The 17,987-nt window shown below is 43.0% G+C and overlaps 1 protein-coding gene across 1 annotated transcript in view; it reads left to right on the top strand.

Moving 5' to 3' along the window:
- itpr1a (inositol 1,4,5-trisphosphate receptor, type 1a) overlaps positions 1–17,987 on the top strand; it is a 516,106-nt gene that overhangs the window by 486,890 nt on the left and 11,229 nt on the right. Inside the window, exon 47 of the mRNA XM_080184007.1 lies at positions 14,724–14,907. Coding sequence (XP_080040133.1) covers positions 14,724–14,907 — 184 coding nt within the window. The remainder of the gene's footprint in view (positions 1–14,723; positions 14,908–17,987) is intronic.

Raw genomic sequence — 17,987 nt, forward strand, 5'->3', positions numbered from 1 at the left:
GCTGGATCACTGGGACTCTGAGCTGTGGCATGCTTATTCTTTTATTGGGAAGTTTGATTAGAAGAGCAGCCATAACAAGCGAGGACTTGCTTCACATTTTTCCCTTTTTAACTTGCGGACAGTAGGGGGTTGGCTGTTGTTTCAAGGCTATGGTATAAAGCAACAAGTAATGGCATGCACTCAGGGTGCTGGTGACTGATGAGCAAGTTTCCGACCCAGTCTGATGTGATGGGTTCTGTTTTAACACAAGGCCTTTGAGCTGCAGTGTAAAGCGAATGAGATATGCACACTGCCAACCCAGTGTCTGGATGAAGGTGAACTGTTAGCCCTGGGAACAGTCTCAAATGAAGGAGAGACCACTTGGGATTGGCTGCTGTGGCTTGGCTGGTTGCTTGTCCAAATGAATTTTATCCCCACGACCCTTCTCCATTGCAGCAGCCTTGGCGTGAGTTGATCGTCATTAAATCCTGAAAACCGTGGAAACCTGAAGCCCTTTAGACTTTCACATGCTTAACAGGAGAGCTCTGGTCAGATGATCTCCAAATATGGGAAATAAACCTATCAACAGTTAGACACAGGCAGCTGAGTCTCAAAACAAGGTCATTCGCATTTCTCTCCAGCACTGAAATCAACAAAGAGATGTTATATAACTTCTATTTATATCCTGTTTTCTCACTCGCTGCGCAGCACACAAGAGCTTTTTGAAAGTGGGAGGTTTTTTAATGAGCTCTTACGTTTTTTTTCACCTTTCAAAGCGAAAGGAGTTAGCTTGTCATTGGAAAAGAGAGGAAAAAAAAAGATGAATTCATTTGCAAATGTTAGTGATTTGATGGTCTGGCTAGGAGAAATGAGCTGTGGAATAAATTGTATTCAAAGTCTTTGTGTATTGGGGTTAAATGTTGACTTTGTACTGGTGCCTTGATAATTACCTGCCAGGTATTCTGATAACCTGAATCAACCAGGATAGTTATCATTCTGAGGCTGCCAAAATGTGATGTTTAATATTAAGTGACAATTGCAGCATTTCATTCCAAAATTGCCTCCTCGCCTCCTCCCCCGATACCTTTCAGATGTACCATTGTATAATAAATGCTCACTCATGAGTCATAGCCCATCTGCAGCGCCTCTAACAGCAGATTCTGTGTTGCTGTCTCTGTTTAAAGCTCCATTTATTACAGTGAAGCCACCCTAGTTTATTGTTGGGTAAACAAGGCAACAGACCATAATAACATCTTGTGCTAACATGGCACCTTCAATGAAGCAAACTTTCCCAAAGAGCAATGCAGTATTTTCAGGGGAGGATGGGGTGTGGGGGGAGTGGTAATGCAAGCTGAGGTAGGGCAGGTAACTGAAGACCTGGTCAATGGAGATAGGATTGCCAGCTCTGGATGGGCACAATCCTGGTAATTTGATCACTTAACATCGAATTGGCCCATTCCCATCATTGTTCAGTTGATGCATCCAATTTGGGGCATTCCTGCCTTCCCAAGCCCCATCGTAAAGCAAAGAGACTCTTCATTACCTGGCTGATGAGCATTTCAAACTTCTTGAAATGGCATTCTTCACCCCAAGCTCTTCAACCTCCAAGCAGTTGGGAAAATAAACACTTTCGTTTAAACACACCTGTGATATTTTTTTCACCCTGGTCGCTAGCAGCAGTATCTAGAAAATGAATCTTCTATTCCTGAAAACTCCGCAGGGTTGGTGGGCCTGGCAAAGAGGTAGACTTTAAAGGAGTTTAAAGGTTCAATCTGAAGGCAGGAAATGTCTCCACCAGACGGTCTTGCTCTTCTTCTCTATTGGCTGTCTATCTCTATGTGCTTGCACCATGACTTCCATTGCTCCCTGGTACCAGTGAAGACTTGTGGCCCATGGGTAAGTCTACGAATGTGACTTAGCAGCAGTTAGACATTTCACACCATAGCACATCCATCTTGGCGACGCTTCCTATCCATTCATGGTCTGGATGGCACAGACTGGAAACACAAGTACAGTGTCGAATGGGTTCCTTTGAAAAGAAGCTCAATAATGTCAATGGGTTATTAAAGGGAAATGTAAATAGGTTTCCTTGCACAGGATCTCAAACAGAAGATACAAGATTAAATTTCTTTGTACAGATCAATGGGCAAAATAAATTGCCCATGAGAGAGCAGCCTTCTCCAACAATTGCTGCAATGGCAATATTAAACTACTCAATTTATTTATTAGTGTCACAAGTAGGTTTACATTAACAGTCCAATGAAGTTACTTTGAAAATTCCCCAGTCACTGCATTCTGGAGCCTGAGGGAGAATTTAGCATGGTAAATGCATTTAACCAGCATGTCTTTTGGACTGTGGGAGGAAACTGGAGCACCCAGAGGAAACCCATGCAGAGATGGGGGGAACGTGCAGACTCCATGTAGTGATCGAAGCCAGGAATCAAACCCAGGTCCATGGCACTGTGAAGCAGTAGTGTTAGCCACTGTGCCGCCCCACTAAATGTAAATGCCTGAACCTGTCCCTGCATAAACTGCAAGCTGAGTTAGATCAGGAAACTGAAGATGTAGTCACTAGAGTAGGATTGACAATGCTGGGTGGGTACACGCCTTCCATCATTGAAACACACACTGGCAGCCATGTGTATTATCTACAAGGCACTGCAGGAACTTATCAAATCTCCTTAGACAGCACCTTCCAAATCCATGGCCTCCAACTAGAAATCAAGGGCAGAAGATACACATGAACACAACCACCTGGAAGTTCCCCTCCAAGTCACTCACCATCCTGACTTGGAAATATATTGCCATTCCTTCACTGCCGCTGGGTCAAAATCCTAGAACTCCCTCCCGAACAGCGCTGCTGGTATACTTACACCACACAGACTGCAGCAGTTCAAGAAGGCGCTCTCTCACCATTGCTTCCTCGAGGGCAATTAGGGATAGGCAATAAATGGCCTGGCCAGTGATGCCCACATCTCTGGAAGAGCTTCACACCAGATCTGTTGAACTTAGAATTGAAGCAAAATTGGTTGCCTGGGCAGCTTCCTCTTGAGAAGAGAAAGAACTCGAAAGGTCCCTGTACACCATTCGAAAAGAGAGTTTCAAGGCCAGTGTCCAGGACACAAACATCCTTTTTGTGCTTGCTTATTTGTCTGTCGTCAACTTTTTTTTGAAGATTGTGTGTTTTGCTCCCTGTTACATCAGCCAGAATGTTGACTTGAAAGAATTGCCTAGGGAACTGAATTATCAGCCAATGCAGTCAATCAGTCACTAATCCCGGCTGCTTCAGCAGCTCTGCCATTTCAACAGAGAGGTATTCCGGCTTCATTACCCTGTTGGGCTCAGTGACTTTTCAGCATTGATTCCTCTTGAGGTGGGTATCACACATTTCCCCCCACCCCCCCAAACGCACACATTTTGGAGAGTGGCAAATAGGCAACAAGAAACCCACAGTCATTTTTCTTTCCTCCTTGGAGCTGGGCCAGAACAAAACAACGTGTACCATTTAACATTTTCACCTTATCAGCACTGCAATTTCCTGTGAGGGAAGGGGCTGTTTCATTTCAGCAACTTAATTTCCCTGTGTGGTGCGACATTCCCAGTCAGTCACCCCCGCCAACACCCAAAAAAGCAAACATTTTCGGTAAACAACCTTTGAGCAGCTGGGCTGGCTGGAGCGGAGCCCACACTACTCGGTCATCACTCATTTAAGGTTAACGTGCCAGATGTACAGAGGACATGAATAATGGAGGTGCTGAACTGCAGGGCATGTGAGCTGAAACTTTTATCAGCAAAGTGAAAGGGAGAGGCTGGTGTGAGCTGCCTTGAACTCTACACGGCAGCATTCTAGGATTTTCCATTGGCAGGCTGCACTGCTTTTCTACTGCAGTAGAGCTGGAGACTAGAGGGGAGCTGTAGGATATAAATTGGCCTCATTAAAACTTTACACTTTGGTGCCGTCTTTGCTTTCTGTCAAAGCCAGCCTGTCCTGTGCAAAAAAGATAAAAAGCTTTTTAATTCGATGCAAACTGATGTAAATCTTGCAAGGTTCATCAGTGCTGTTGTCTCTATTTCTTGGAATGTAGACATTACTCAAGTCTGCGTCCAGACTCTCTCCTCACTTCACCCTGGGTCTCTTGTTTAAGAGAGGCAAAGCAGCTCTCTAGAGATCCAGCAGCAACTCTGCACGTAAACCATTGACGAAGAAAGGTGGATCTTGCAATCCAACAAGCTCACAGCCACCATAAATTATCAGGTGAAGAGGGGAACAGTTAATCGCAGTGCAGTACTTTTGACAGCAGTATTTTTTTTAAAAACACTGATTTCACTGCACTTGCGCTGTCTCTTAAAGTGGATGCAGCTAATCTGCAGCAGTCGGATTTTAAAAGCTGCTTCTGAATTGTTCAACAACCTCCTTCCACGAGGGGATGTTGGGTCACAAAGTGCCCTTATTTTATTTAGCTATGTAGTGTCAAATAATACAAAAGGTCTTTCAGCCCATCTTGCCTATGCTTGGCCTTTGAACTGTCCAATGAATTCCCTTTTTCCCCCATCATCCTATTCCTTGCAATTTCTTCCTTTTCAAGCGGGTTTCCAATTCTGTGTTGAATGTTTCCTGCCTTGAGACATACATAAGCGAGGTTCTGAACATTGAAGTTTGCAAGCAGAGTTTTCTACTTCCAACTACACCCCTCAGCACGGTGGCACAGTAGTTAGGCACCCAGGTTCAATTCTGACCTCAGGTGACTGTGTGGACTCTGCACGTTCTCTATGTATTTGCATGGATTTCCTCTGGGTGCTTTGGTTTCCTGCCTCAGTCCAAAAGACGTGCTGGTTAGGTGCTTTGGCCATGCTAAACTCTCCTTCAGTGTATACAAACAGTGCTGGAGTGTGGCAACTAGGGGATTTTCACGGTAACTTCATTGTAGTGTTAATGTAAGCCTACTTGTAACATCAATAAATAAACTTAAACTAAATAAGGCAATTGGAAGTCCTTATTAATGCAGAGTGACACATGAATGGGCATGTCATGGGAGGGGGTGTTACAGGGGAAAGGGGTTTCATTGCAATAGATCTTTCATGCTGATTTCATACAGTGTTGCTTCTGTGTATGCTGACTGTTGCTATGGAAATGAGCTGTTCCAGGCTGATAACAAACTGGGTGGTAACTTCCCCCACATCACCCACGCAATGACATAGGGCTTTCCAAGTTCTGAATGAAAATGCTTCAGGCACATCCTCTACTCCGGAAGGATTGCAGGCATTGGAAAAGGTTTGTTTTACCAAGGCAACATCAAGAAGCAGCACTGAAATTGCCAAGGATGTTAACTGCAGTGCTGTCTAATTTTAATTGCCCTGTCAGTTGTGTGTTGAATTCTCATAACTGATAGCTGGTTAAGTGGCATCTGTCACCTGATGAAATTACAATACAAGGAGCTTTGATAAAGCTGGGTTGACTATTGCTGTCCCTGTGCGGATATGTCAAGCTGACAGTAGGAGTCGAGCAGAACGCAAATTTTACTCAGGAGGTCTATAAGTCAGTCATGCCTCCCCCCCAATGTTCATTTCAGTTGAAATCAATAAATTTAGTTAGGAACTTTGTGAAGGAGATTTACAGCACCAACGTTTTTTGAAAATAGGCCCACCAATAACGGCTTGCATTGATGTAGTACCTCTGATGTCCAAAGGCCTTTGACAGGAGTGTAACCAGTCAAAAACATTGATACTGAATAGAACAGGTATAAATATGTAGACTTTAATGAGCGTTTTAAAAAAAAATGAGAGGTGAATTGGGGCCTAGGCTGGTTGAAGACAACACAGTAAGAAGTCGCACAACACCAGGTTGAAGTCAACAGGTTTATTTGGTAGCAAAATCTACTAGCTTTCGGAGCGCTGCCCCTTCAGCTGCTCCTTCAGAAGGAGCAGTGCTCGAAAGCTAGTGGATTTTGCTACCAAGTAAACTTGTTGGACTTTAACCTGGTGTTGTGAGCCTTCTTACTGTTTTTACCCAGTCCAACACCAACATCTCCACATCATGAACACCACAGGTAGTGTTTACAATGCTGCCAATTTAAAACAAGCTATTTTTAAGAAGCCTTCATTATGCATTTAAATGGACAAATGGTGTTCTGAATTGTTAGCTGTTGAAAGTGGCCTGAAGGTCCCTGCATTGGGTACATTTGGCTTAGTAATTGAATTTAATACAGCCTTTCCCGTTAAGATTTGTGAGCTGTTAATAAGTGAGCAACGGGTGCTCACTGATGCAAGCAGCAGAGTTTAGCATAAGCATATACAGTGGATGTAAAACGGAAAGCATGTTCACTCGGACTAATCTTATTTGTGGGAAAATGCTGATTCAGAGATGTTCTGCTTACCTTTGGAGTTTATATTTTGCCACGTGCACATGTTTGGAGATTGGGATATGTGTTTGAGTGCAAATCGTGTATCTTCTGTCAAAGGGACAAATATGATTTTTTTTGCCTCTGGGATGCAAGGGACATTGAAGAATATTGTCCTGTGATGATGAAGAATCATCTTGAACTGCTGCGGTTCTTGTGGTGATCAGGTGCCCCCACAGCAGCAGCGTTAGATGGAAGATACCAGGATGTTTCCTCAGTGGCAAAGTCCAAGTCATCTTTAGCTCTATACTCGTTAATTTCAATGCTCACTTGACCGGCCTCCCATTTTACATCCTTTGTATAGATTTAGGCTAAACTCTGCTGCTTGCATCAATGAGCACCCCTTGCTCACTTGCTGACCTACATTGGCAGCAAGTCAGTTTTAAAATTCTTATCTTTATTTTCAAATCCTTCCAAGGCCTTGCTCCTCCCTATCTGTGTAATCTCTTCAATCTTTCCAACACTCAGTTCTCTGTTGTCCTCCGCTCTAGGCTTTTGCCACTTCCCCTACGTTCATCCTGGATGTAGCTCAGGCCCCATTTCACCTCTCTCTTTTCCTTTTAAGATGCTCATAAAAATCTACACATTTGATCCTGACCTTCGATTCAGTATCAATTTTTTTGATAGATCACTCTCCTGACCCCTCCCCTTTGCCAGTGGGTCATCACCTTGATGTGGTGGAAAAGCTTGTGAATTCTGGTGATCCCTTGAGCAGTGCCCTTAGGTACTCCTTGCTCCCAGTAGGGCCATGCTTGGCAGCATGTGCGTAGGAGGGGTGTGCCAGACAAAGGGCGCTGTGGAAAGTCCTCAGTGACAAGATGGTCATCCATCAAGATCACGTGACCAATGACAGTGCCCCCAGGCTCACTGCATTAAACTAAGTCACTCTTAGGCTTCTCTCCAGGGCCCAATTGTCATGTCCGGTTGTGATGGAGAATTGGCACTGGGGGCAGGGCCTGAGAGCCCCAAGTCAAGAATCTCCACATAGTTGGCAGAAGGGTGCCTTTTGGGCAGCAGCATCTGTGACTAGGTCATCACCTTCAGGATACCCTTTGCTCACTCCAAATGCAGGGATGGAAGTAGAAAAAGTGCTCTAAAAATAGGCTGACCCAGTTTCTTCTAGTTGGGGAACCACACCCTGCAGAATTGCCATCTTTGTGCTCAGAGAAAGAAAACTTTTAAATTTTGCAACTTGGAATGTCAGAACACTCAAGTGTCTGCCTGAAAAGAACTGCAGTTGTATGACACGAACTGTCAAGACTCTGCATTGATATTGCTGCCCTCAATGAGAATTGCCTCCCTAGGGAGGGGCAACTGAAGGAACAAGCAGGGGGATGCACCTCCTACTGGAAAGGCAAGGCTGATCACAACCTTTGTGTCCACAGAGATGGTTTTGCTATCAGAGTACGTATTAGATATACCATTAACACTCAATTGTAAAGTGCAAGGTTTGTGACATTTCACCCGCAGCTCAACCATAACAAAAATGCCGCTGACATCAGTGCTTCTGCACCAACTTTTGACTCCAATGAAGATATTAAGGAAAGGTTCTATTCTTACCGTGGTGATGTTCTTGCTGCCATCCCAAACGAAATAAAGTTCATTCTTCTGGGGAACTTTAAAGCCAGGGTTAGCCATGACTCTGCTGTGTGGAGTGGAACCATTGGGAAAAACTGGGTGGAAAAAGCTGAAAAGGCATGCTCAGAATAACAAATACCCTATTCTGCCAGAAGGACCAAATATAAAACCATGTGGAGGCGTCCTAAATCAAACCACTGGTACCTCCTGAGTTATGTCATTGTTTGATTCAAAGATCTAAGTAGCATCTGTATCATTTGATCCATGCGGGGGGCTGATATCAGCTGGACAGATCACTACTGTGTTTGATCAGTGATGAACACCTGTGTAGCACCAAGACATCACAAGACCCAAAGGTTCAAGAGGAAGAAGATCAATATCTTAACCTTAAAGCAGCCTGAGCAAACCGATGAGTTCCAATTGCCAGGGACCAGTCTGGAAAATATTCAAACTTCCAACTCCAGTTCAAAACAATGTGACCTAATAAAGTCAGCTCCTGTGCCCAGACCACTGGGTATGAGAATCGTTATCACCGGGACTGGTTCGTTCAAAATAAGGCTGAAGCATGTGACCTCCTGGATCAAAAGCAACAGTCTTCACTCCCTGATAGAACAACCCAAGGTCACAAATCAAGAAGGCAGCATTCCAACATTCAAGGTTGATGTCCAAAGACAAATCCATAAGTTAAAGGCAAGAACAAGCCCAAGAGATCCAACAACACACTGATCACAAGCCCTCATGACTGTCTATAGATCCAAGTCAAATGGATTAAATCCCTTCTCACAGGATAGTGTTTCTCTTTGCAAGAATGACAAAGCCATCCAGCAATGCAGGGAAGGACAATTTCTCAAACTCTGATACTCTCCAGTCTATTCCCTCAGTCCCCTGTGATAGAATTCATAGGGAAACTACCAATAGTAAGAAAGCTGCAACAAGCAATTAAGCAACTAAGAAAGCTATGGAATCAGCGGAGGTATTTCCCTCTTGCCCAGAGCAGAGAAAATCCTGATACAAGTTGTCCTGGATACTAGTTGATACAAGTTGACTGTGGCTGAGGAAATCCTCCCAGAGACAGGTGAGGCTTTACATCTTCCCAGAGGAAGCCCTGATGTAGTCTTTGCCAGACAAATCGAAGAAAAATGTTGAGACCAACACCCAGATGAGTTCTTAATGCGTACATAAACCTGAATAAAGAATTTGACTAAGTAAATTGTAAGGCTTTGTGGAATGTGCCCCTATGGTTTGGAAGTCCAAGAAACTTCTTCATAATCTTGCAATTGTTTCATGATGATATAACCACAACTGTCTTCAGCAGATCATCACAAATCCAGACTAATGTCATGCAAGGCTTAGTGATAGCCCCCATACTGTTTACAATCTACCTGACTCAACAATCAACTGCCCCCACCCTTGAAAACACCCCAAGCCTGGAGATTCTCCAGGTTCTGCTATAAGTTTGTGTTGTGTGACTGGAGGAGTTGTAAATGAAGATGAGCCGTGTCGAATCATCCTCGCTTCTGACCCCTTAACAGAAGGAAAGCCATTTGAGTCTTGCAGTCAAACATTTTGGTTAATGAGCATTCCCGATTGCTGCAGCACATGGTTATGGGATATGAACCTCTGCTCATTGCTCACTGAAGAGTAAGTTCATGAATTCATATAAGTGACCCAGCAATGCCCCATAGGAAAAACAGGACAGAATACAAGGCCAGTTTAGTTTCATTAACTCAAGTCCTTTGGGTTAGCACTACTGTTACATAGCGCCAGGGACCTGGGTTCAATTCCTGGCTTGGGTCACTGTCTTTCTGTGTGGAGTTTGCATATTCTCCTTGTGTCTGTGTGGGTTTCCTCCGATTTCCTTCCACAGTCCAGAGATGTGTGGATTAGGTGGATGGATAATGCTAAAGTGACCCTTAGTGTCAGGAGGACTAGCTAGGGTAAATGCATGGTGTTGTGGGGATGGGGTCTCGGTGGGATTGTGATTGGTATGGACTCGATGGGCTGAATGGCCTCCTTCTGCGTTGTAGGATTCTGTGATTCACTCGTATGCATGTTGAGCTAGTCTTATTTATAATAGAATCCTCCCTGTATCTTTCTCACTGGATAGCAGTGCTGATAGCAGCATGGTTATATGAACCATGACCATAGGCCTAGAGGAGCCGAGAGCAAAAGTCCTCTCAATCCAATTTACCACCTTTATAAACTAAGCCTTTTGGATAAAGTTCTTGGGTGATTCTTTTAAATTTTCAAGTTTAAAAAATATTTTGGGTTAAAAAAATATTTCAGGAGAAGATGAAATTGGCCCGATCCAGTGGAGCAGTGATGTGCTGATGGGTTGGTAAGTAAAGCTTGAGCGATTTGAGAGGAAATGGCTGGTGGAAGAAGACAAGATCTGGTTCAAAGTTCAAAAGTGCTGGTTCACGTCACCAATTGAGCAATGGATAATATCTCAACACAGCACAGAAAGGAAGCAAGCCCCTTGCAACCTTGTTCAGTTGTGGTCAATCACTACAGGTGAAGTCAACCGGGATGCTGCGCATCCATGCAAAATCTTGGTGGTTTGCTTTCCTAAGCTGACATGGTGACCTAGCAGTAATCATGGTTACTGAAGCAAGTCAGGATTAAGATGGAGGTTCAATTCCTAGCGTTTTGGGAGAAGTCACTGGGCATCATTTTGGGGAAAATCAAATAGCTTCCCTATGGCACATCTGTTCACACTCTACCTAACCTGACTTATTTCGCTGCCTGACAGTGACCTGATCTCATTGTATAGCCTTACAGCAGAGGGCAGGATTGGATCTTTTGTGTTACCAAGGTCAACAGAAATTTGCCTTGACAGACTATGTAATCCGGGCCATGAGATATTCTTATTGCAAGACTTTAATCTGAGTTCTTGAATCCATTTAGTGACGTTACTTTCTTTTAAATGGTATTTCTGAAGAAGTTTTTTTTTGTAGGGAAGAGGGAAAGAAGTGTGACCATTTTGCTGACTGACTGGGAGTGAGCCAAAAATAAATCAAGATTCCAAAGGACTCTCTTATTTTTTTGGAGGGAGGTTGGAGACGTGGTGGAGGGAGGCTTCATCTGGTTACTGTGAGCGGTGCCTAGCACTATGTAATAAATGACTTTGCTTTTTGAATTGAAAACAATAGTATTGGGCAAAGGCCCAAAATGTAGGACACCATCAAGGTTGAACAGAATGAGAAATGAGGTAAATCATGAAGCTGCGACTACTGAAAGGTACCCTGTTTAGAAGTCTTTAAAAGCAGTCAGGGTGGAAAGATGGAAGGGAGGAGATTTTAGATGGGGGGAGGAAGAGGGGTGGAAGTAAGTAGGATACTCTTAACAGAATGAGGATCCAAGGAGGAGGGAGGACATTTTGTCCAACATGTTCAGAGAGTGTGTGGGGGGCAAAGAACAAAAAGAAAGAAGTGAGGGAGTGACTAAAGTTCAAAGTTGAGGGAGATTGCCCATGAAAACAAATGTTTTTTTTTCTGTCTACAATCGGGTTGCAAGGGAATGGGAAGTGGGGTTTGGAGCATCATGATTTGGAAGCAATGTTTAAATTAAATGGACTTGAACTTTACAGAAAATCAAAAGTAGTTGAGGGTGAAAAAAAGTACTGGTACAAATGAGGACATCAGCATGTCTGGATTCAGCTTTAAAAGTAGAAATGTGGATGATTCATTTGAGGTTGAAGCAGAAGGTTAGGTCAAAAGGTTAAATAGAACTAAATGTTGCTACTTAGAATTAGAGACATTATGAAAAAAACACGAGTAAAATTTTCCTATTTGTGGGATCGCAAAATTTATCTTTCAACTTCTTTTGAGATTGAGTGAAAGAACTTTTTTTCTCTGTACCACTGAAGACAAGGTGGGAATCTGTGCTCAGTTTGAGAACACTAAAGATGGATGCACTAAGTCTGTACGATTTGAGGAATGTTGCTGAGAATGTATTAGCAGTAGCCAAAGGCTAGATAGAATTGGATAATGAATTGAGGAGGTTGAGATGGAACCAAGTTAGTAGGAGCCCTAAGCTTAATGGCCATTGTTGACCACAATGCGGATACAATGATTTCTGTGGGAACTGGCAAATAGCTTTTCTGGATAACTTGCTTATAAAGGTGCTCACCTTAGATGAGACACAAAAAAAAAATACCAGATTTATCAACTGTTGAAGAGCAGAAATTGTGTCGTGAATCTATCAACTCTCCATGTATGATGAGTATAGTTATGTGGATAAAAATTATATGGCATTAAAAAAAATATGATTTCCTTTACCAAAAGATATCATTCATATTTGGAGCTCTCACTCTAAAATGTGTCACTACTTCCAGCTGATGAATGGCTTTCAGGCTCCTGTTGACTCTATTGTATGCTGTCCACCAAATGTTCCAGGATGATTCTCACTCATATATATCTCGCATATCACTCCCAACCCAAGTCCTGATTTGTTCAAATCTTTCCCACCAAGGCTGAAATTCAATTTCCAAGATGATGTGCCTTATTCTTTTAACTCACCACACTCTTGTTTTAATGTCTGGCAGATTAAATCTTCTAGTCTTTGCCTGAAAACCACCACTGGGATTTATCAAACTTCATTAGTTTCTCATTAACAATAAGTATGAAATTTAAATGTAACATCAAGAACCAGGATCCAGAGCACAAAGTAAAATCGCAGCAATCACAAGTAAAACTGCTTTGTCATTGGTAGATAATCTTTGGGACAGTTTTTTATGTAGAACTCAAGCTTGACCCATTGCCTCAGTTGTTCACTGTCTCATTTGACTTGCCCAATCTGGTCACAATCTATTTTTTCCGCAAGTTGTTGAAGAACAACTTTTTAACTCTTCCTCCGGAATTAAAAATGGCTCTTTTAATCCACAGGTGTCGGTCCACCTTGTTGTCAAACGAGGGGCATGCACATGGTGGGTCGTGCATGGGCTGCTCTTGGAGGTTTCGAGAGTGGCCTAGTACTTTGTGTCGTTGCGTGTGCTTAAATCTGGACCAGCAGACGGGCACCACAACAGCTCAGTGACTATCACTGCTACCTGTACAGATACATGAATTTGGGCCTGTGTCTGTGGGAGTTTGCGCATTCTCCCTGTGGTTGCGTGGGTTTCCTCCGGGTGCTCCGGTTTCCTCCCACACCCCAAAGATGTGCTCTTAGGCTGATTGGTGTACCAAATTGACCCTACACTATTCCCCCCTGGATCTGGCTACGTTAGGGGTACCATTCACATACACACGGGGCATGGTAGGTGTAGGAAAATGCTTTGTTGAAATGGCGGCGCGGGCTCGTTGAGCCGAAGGGCCTGTTTCCTGTGCTGGGTTGTTCTTTGTTCTTTGTTCAATACAAAGGATCTCAGCCCCATAATCACTATTATCCTACTGGCTGTTGATTTGGGAATTGCAATAGAGATGATGGTGAAATTGCAAGCTGAAGTAATTGGGTAATGGACCTGGCAAAATGAATCTGTCTCTTCGATGCCAAGATGTTTGTTAATCAGGTGACATAGTGGTTAGCACTGCTGCCACACTGCCAGGGACCTGGGTTTGATTTCCAGCTTGTGTCATGTTCTCTTTGTATCTGCATGGGTTTCCTCTGGGTGCTCCAGTTTCCTCCCACTGTTCGAAAGATGTGCTAGTTAGGTGGCCATACCAAATTGGCGTGGCAACTAGGGAATTATTACAGTAACTCCATTGCAGTGTTAATGTAAGCCTGCTTGTGACACAAATTAAAAAACTTAAAACGCCATCAGGGTGTGTTGCCACAACTTGTAACACTCTTGGCTATTTTTTTAAAAGTCCAACAGCTGCAGGTGTCTAACTTAATTGCACTGTAGAGATTTCCCCAGTGTGAATCAGTTTGATAAAATATGACTTTGAATGGAAAATCTCCAAGGGATGTGCAGTTCCTTGTCTTCAGCATTTATTTATAGCCTAAGTGATAAGTAATGAGGGTGGTAACAGGAAGCACAACATTGTATGTGCTTAATAAAAACAGAAAATGGTGGAAACATTCAGCCAAACACACATCATTTGTTTAATTCAGTCTGTATTCACAGTGATTCCTGGAACCTTGTAACTTGCACTTTGACCCTTCAACAATATTCTCATGCCTTTTGTCACTATTGGAAAATACAACAGCACACTGTCTCAATTTTAGTTTTCTCTTTCAATCCACCACCAAGCAGACGTCAAAACACCCACACTCCCACAAGCCCCTGCCACTCCACTCCTTTCCCCTAATACCTGAAGACCAAGCAGTGGGTGGCCCACTGTTCTGAGTTGGGTTTGATTCCCAGTTGGAGGTGAAATAACAGTTTACAAACCAAAAGGATATTTACACCTTGCTATGTGGATATGAAGAAACGTTAAGAGGATATTGTAGTTAGCTATGAACGATTGTGCAACCTCTCCACACTCCTCCAAGTCTGATCTCTTGCACCAGTCCTATTTTCATCATTCCACTCTCAGCTGCCATGTGCCCTAAGCTGTGAAATCTACTCGCTAAACCTCTCTGCCTCAACCTCTCCATTATGAGACTCCTTAAAACCTACCTGTTCAGCCAAACTTTTGGTCACCTGCCCTATAACGTGTAACTTGGTGTGACATTTTGTTTGATTTCACTCCTGCAAAGCACCTTGGGATGTTTTGATTACGTTAAAAGTGCTACAAAAATGCAAGTTATTGTTGTAGAAGTCAATTGAGGTCTAGCAGCATCCGATATATTAATATCTGATTGATCACTTCTCTATCTTGACAGCATTCATTTTACTGCCGCCTGACAGAAGATAAGAAGTCTGAGAAATTCTTCAAGGTGTTTTATGACCGCATGAAGCTTGCGCAGCAAGAGATCAAAGCTACAGTGACTGTAAATACCAGCGACCTTGGTAATAAAAAGAAAGACGATGAATCTTCAGAGAAGGACGTGCCTGTACGGAGAAGAGGTAAGGCCAGGACTGAAGAATACTCTCGTGTACGACAAAAGCACCTGGTCAGGCACAATGTAGACTAATTATTTATTCTAATTGCCATTATTATCCTAAAACTGGAACTTTAATTGCTTCATATAATTGTATTGAGACCTGCTAATTGGCCTTAGGAATTGGAAAGGAGCACTTCATTTTCAGTTTTAAGGTGCCTTTGCAGTTTTCTCAGCTTTGTTGTCATTCATCAGAGCTGATGAATCAAATCCTTAAGTGCTCTCTACAAATTTAAAAGCTGCCACAGCTGTAAATAAAAATGCGAATAAGTTCAGAGAAATTAACAAGGGCAAAATGATTAGAGAGTTAGCTGAGTCACACTCGATGAACAAGAGATGAAGGCAGATTTAAAAGTTCAGGCTCCACTGAGCCTTTTCCTCACCAGTGGAATAGGTTGGGATCCCAGTATGTTTGGAAAGGTCTTCTCCTTCAACACAGCTTTTATTTAGAACATAGAAAAGAGCATAGAAAAACTACAGCACAAACAGGCCCTTCGGCCCACAAGTTGCATTGATCATATCCCTCCCTACTAGGCCTATCTATAACCCTCAATCCTAATAGAACATAGAAAAACTACCGCAAGCGTTTCTGCCTGTACGTGGAGCAACTTTTATGCCTTGGCCTTGTTCTGTGACGTGAGCTTTCCACCCATTGGGACTATTTGGCCACCATTTTAAACATCCCTAGAACATCTTAGGCAGTTGCCCTTGACTCAGATGCAGTCTGTCAGCTAAAGTTTAAAGTAGAGCTATTGGAGATGTCTTTCCCCCCCAGAACTGAATGATAAATAGTTCATGTCGAAGCAGTTGTACAGACTCCAGTGCAACACAAAATACTATAAACACCAATATTTAAAGCACTGCTTTTGACCACCTGCAAACTAAACCACATCAACTCCCTGAGGAGAGTGATTCCAAATAGACAAATGGGTTGAAGAAATGGCTGATCAGCAACCAGTACAACTAATGATTGGGACAACATCCATCAATTCCTGCTGTGACAGGAAAAATTGAAAGATTTATCTTTTCAGTATCTTGACTACAGTCTTGGAATAATGTGAGACAATTGACTTGTTTATGCTAAGGGTAGGGTTTTCACTGAATAGACAGATGTGTGGCATGGCAGACTGGGAGCCAATGCTCCAGGCAGACTTTGAGATTCTCACGCACCCTATTCTTGGTCACATCAGTGGGTACAGGCCTCCTTTTGGAGGTGGCTCCCCCTTCACGTTGTCGCTATGACTGCTGAGGCCATTTTTTTTTTTAATGTAATCATTTTGAAACATGCATGGAGGCCCCCTCCTACCTCAGTGACAGGCTACATCTTGTTCTGTGTTCGAGGGCCTCCTCTTGGCCCATCAACCTTCAGAATACTCATCCACCATCCTTAATTGGATGGAGAACCTGGCCTCTGACCGTGAATTGCCCCATTGGGAGAAGATTACTGCTGGGTGACTGTTTCCCCTACTATAACTGGCTGTGACCCCGTTTGACCCTGACCCGGAGGACAAAACCCTGTCCTAGGCCCTCCAGTTTTTGAAATAGGAAACAGTAGTTTGTCACTGTTAATCTATATCTATTTACAGGTTTTGAAGCACTTTGAAAGGAATTTTAATCCATGAACTGATAATAAACTTCATTCATTCTTGGAAGTTAGCTTGGAATGATGCATTTAATTGGCCAATAGATCCTGCTTTCTCGAGAATGAAGTGGTGCAGTTTGTGCCAATGTCAGGTTAAATGAGTGAAATTCTTTCTCATCAAAGCACGGATTAACTGTCTCTGATCCTTTCAAAAGGTGTCACAATATCAAATTGGCGCTACATGCCTCAGTGGGGTATGGTTCATAGTTGTTGATTGGGGGAAAATGCTGGGAGCTGCAATGCCTGATTCCCTGAAAACTCATGACCAGCAAGGCTGTTGAGAAATCAGTTAGATTTTTGATCTGATTTATTATTGTCACATGTATTAGCACACAATGAGAAGTATTGTTTCTTGCGCACTATGCAGCCAAAGCATACTGTTCATAGAATAGGAAATGAGAGAGTGCAAAATGTTGTTACAGTCGTATCTAGGGTGTAAAAAAAAAATCAACTTCATGCGAAGTAGGTCCATACAAAAGTCTGATAAGAACAGCTGCTTCCCTGTTGCTGAGTCGGTTGGTACGCAATGTCAGACTTTTGTATTTTTTTCCCGATGGAGAAGATAGAAAAAGAATGTCCGGGGTGCATGAGGTCCTTAATTACGCTGGCCGCTTTGCCGTGGCAGCACGCAGTGTAGACAGAGTCAATGGATGGGAGGCTGGTTTGCATGATGGACTGCGCTTTGTTCAGGACCTTTTGTAGTTTCTTGCCATCTTGGACAGAGCAGCAGTGATACCAAGCTGTGATACAATCAGAAAGAATGTTTTTTTGTGGTGCATCTGTAAATGTTGGAGCTGACATGCCATGTTTCCTTAATCTTCTGAGAAAGTAGAGGCACTGGTGGGCTTTCTCAACCGTAGTGTCTTTTTTAACTATAGTGAAGAACATATTATGAATACAAAATGAGAAACACGTCTTTGTCAGCCTATATCTACTATATGGAGATTCACCTGTCTAAACCCTAGGGGACACACTTGAGAAATAAGCCTGTATTTGCTAGAGTTTCAAAAACTGAGAGGCGATCATGTTGAAACTTAGAAAATTTATGCAGGGTGTGACAGGGTAAATGTAAATGTTTCCTCTGGTGAGACTGGACACAGTCTCAGAATAGTAGGTGGACCAATTAAGACTGAAATAAGGAGGAATTTCTTCACTTGCAGGGTAGTGAATCTTGGAATTCCCTACCCCAGAGGGCTGTGGAAGCTCAATCACTGGGCACTTTTGAGACATTTCTGGGTATTAATGGTATCAAGAGATGTGGTGATGGTGGGTACAAATGGTGTTAAGATTGCTTGAGCAAGCTTGATGGGTCAAATGATATGCTCTGATGTTCCATTAATACTTCATCCAGTTTTAGGCCTCTTGGGCAATCAAGACTATATATATGATCAATAGACTTTTGT

Source organism: Carcharhinus amblyrhynchos, chromosome 3 (genome assembly GCF_965287045.1).
Source record: "Carcharhinus amblyrhynchos chromosome 3, sCarAmb.v2.hapA, whole genome shotgun sequence".
NCBI classification, from domain to species: Eukaryota; Metazoa; Chordata; class Chondrichthyes; order Carcharhiniformes; family Carcharhinidae; genus Carcharhinus; species Carcharhinus amblyrhynchos.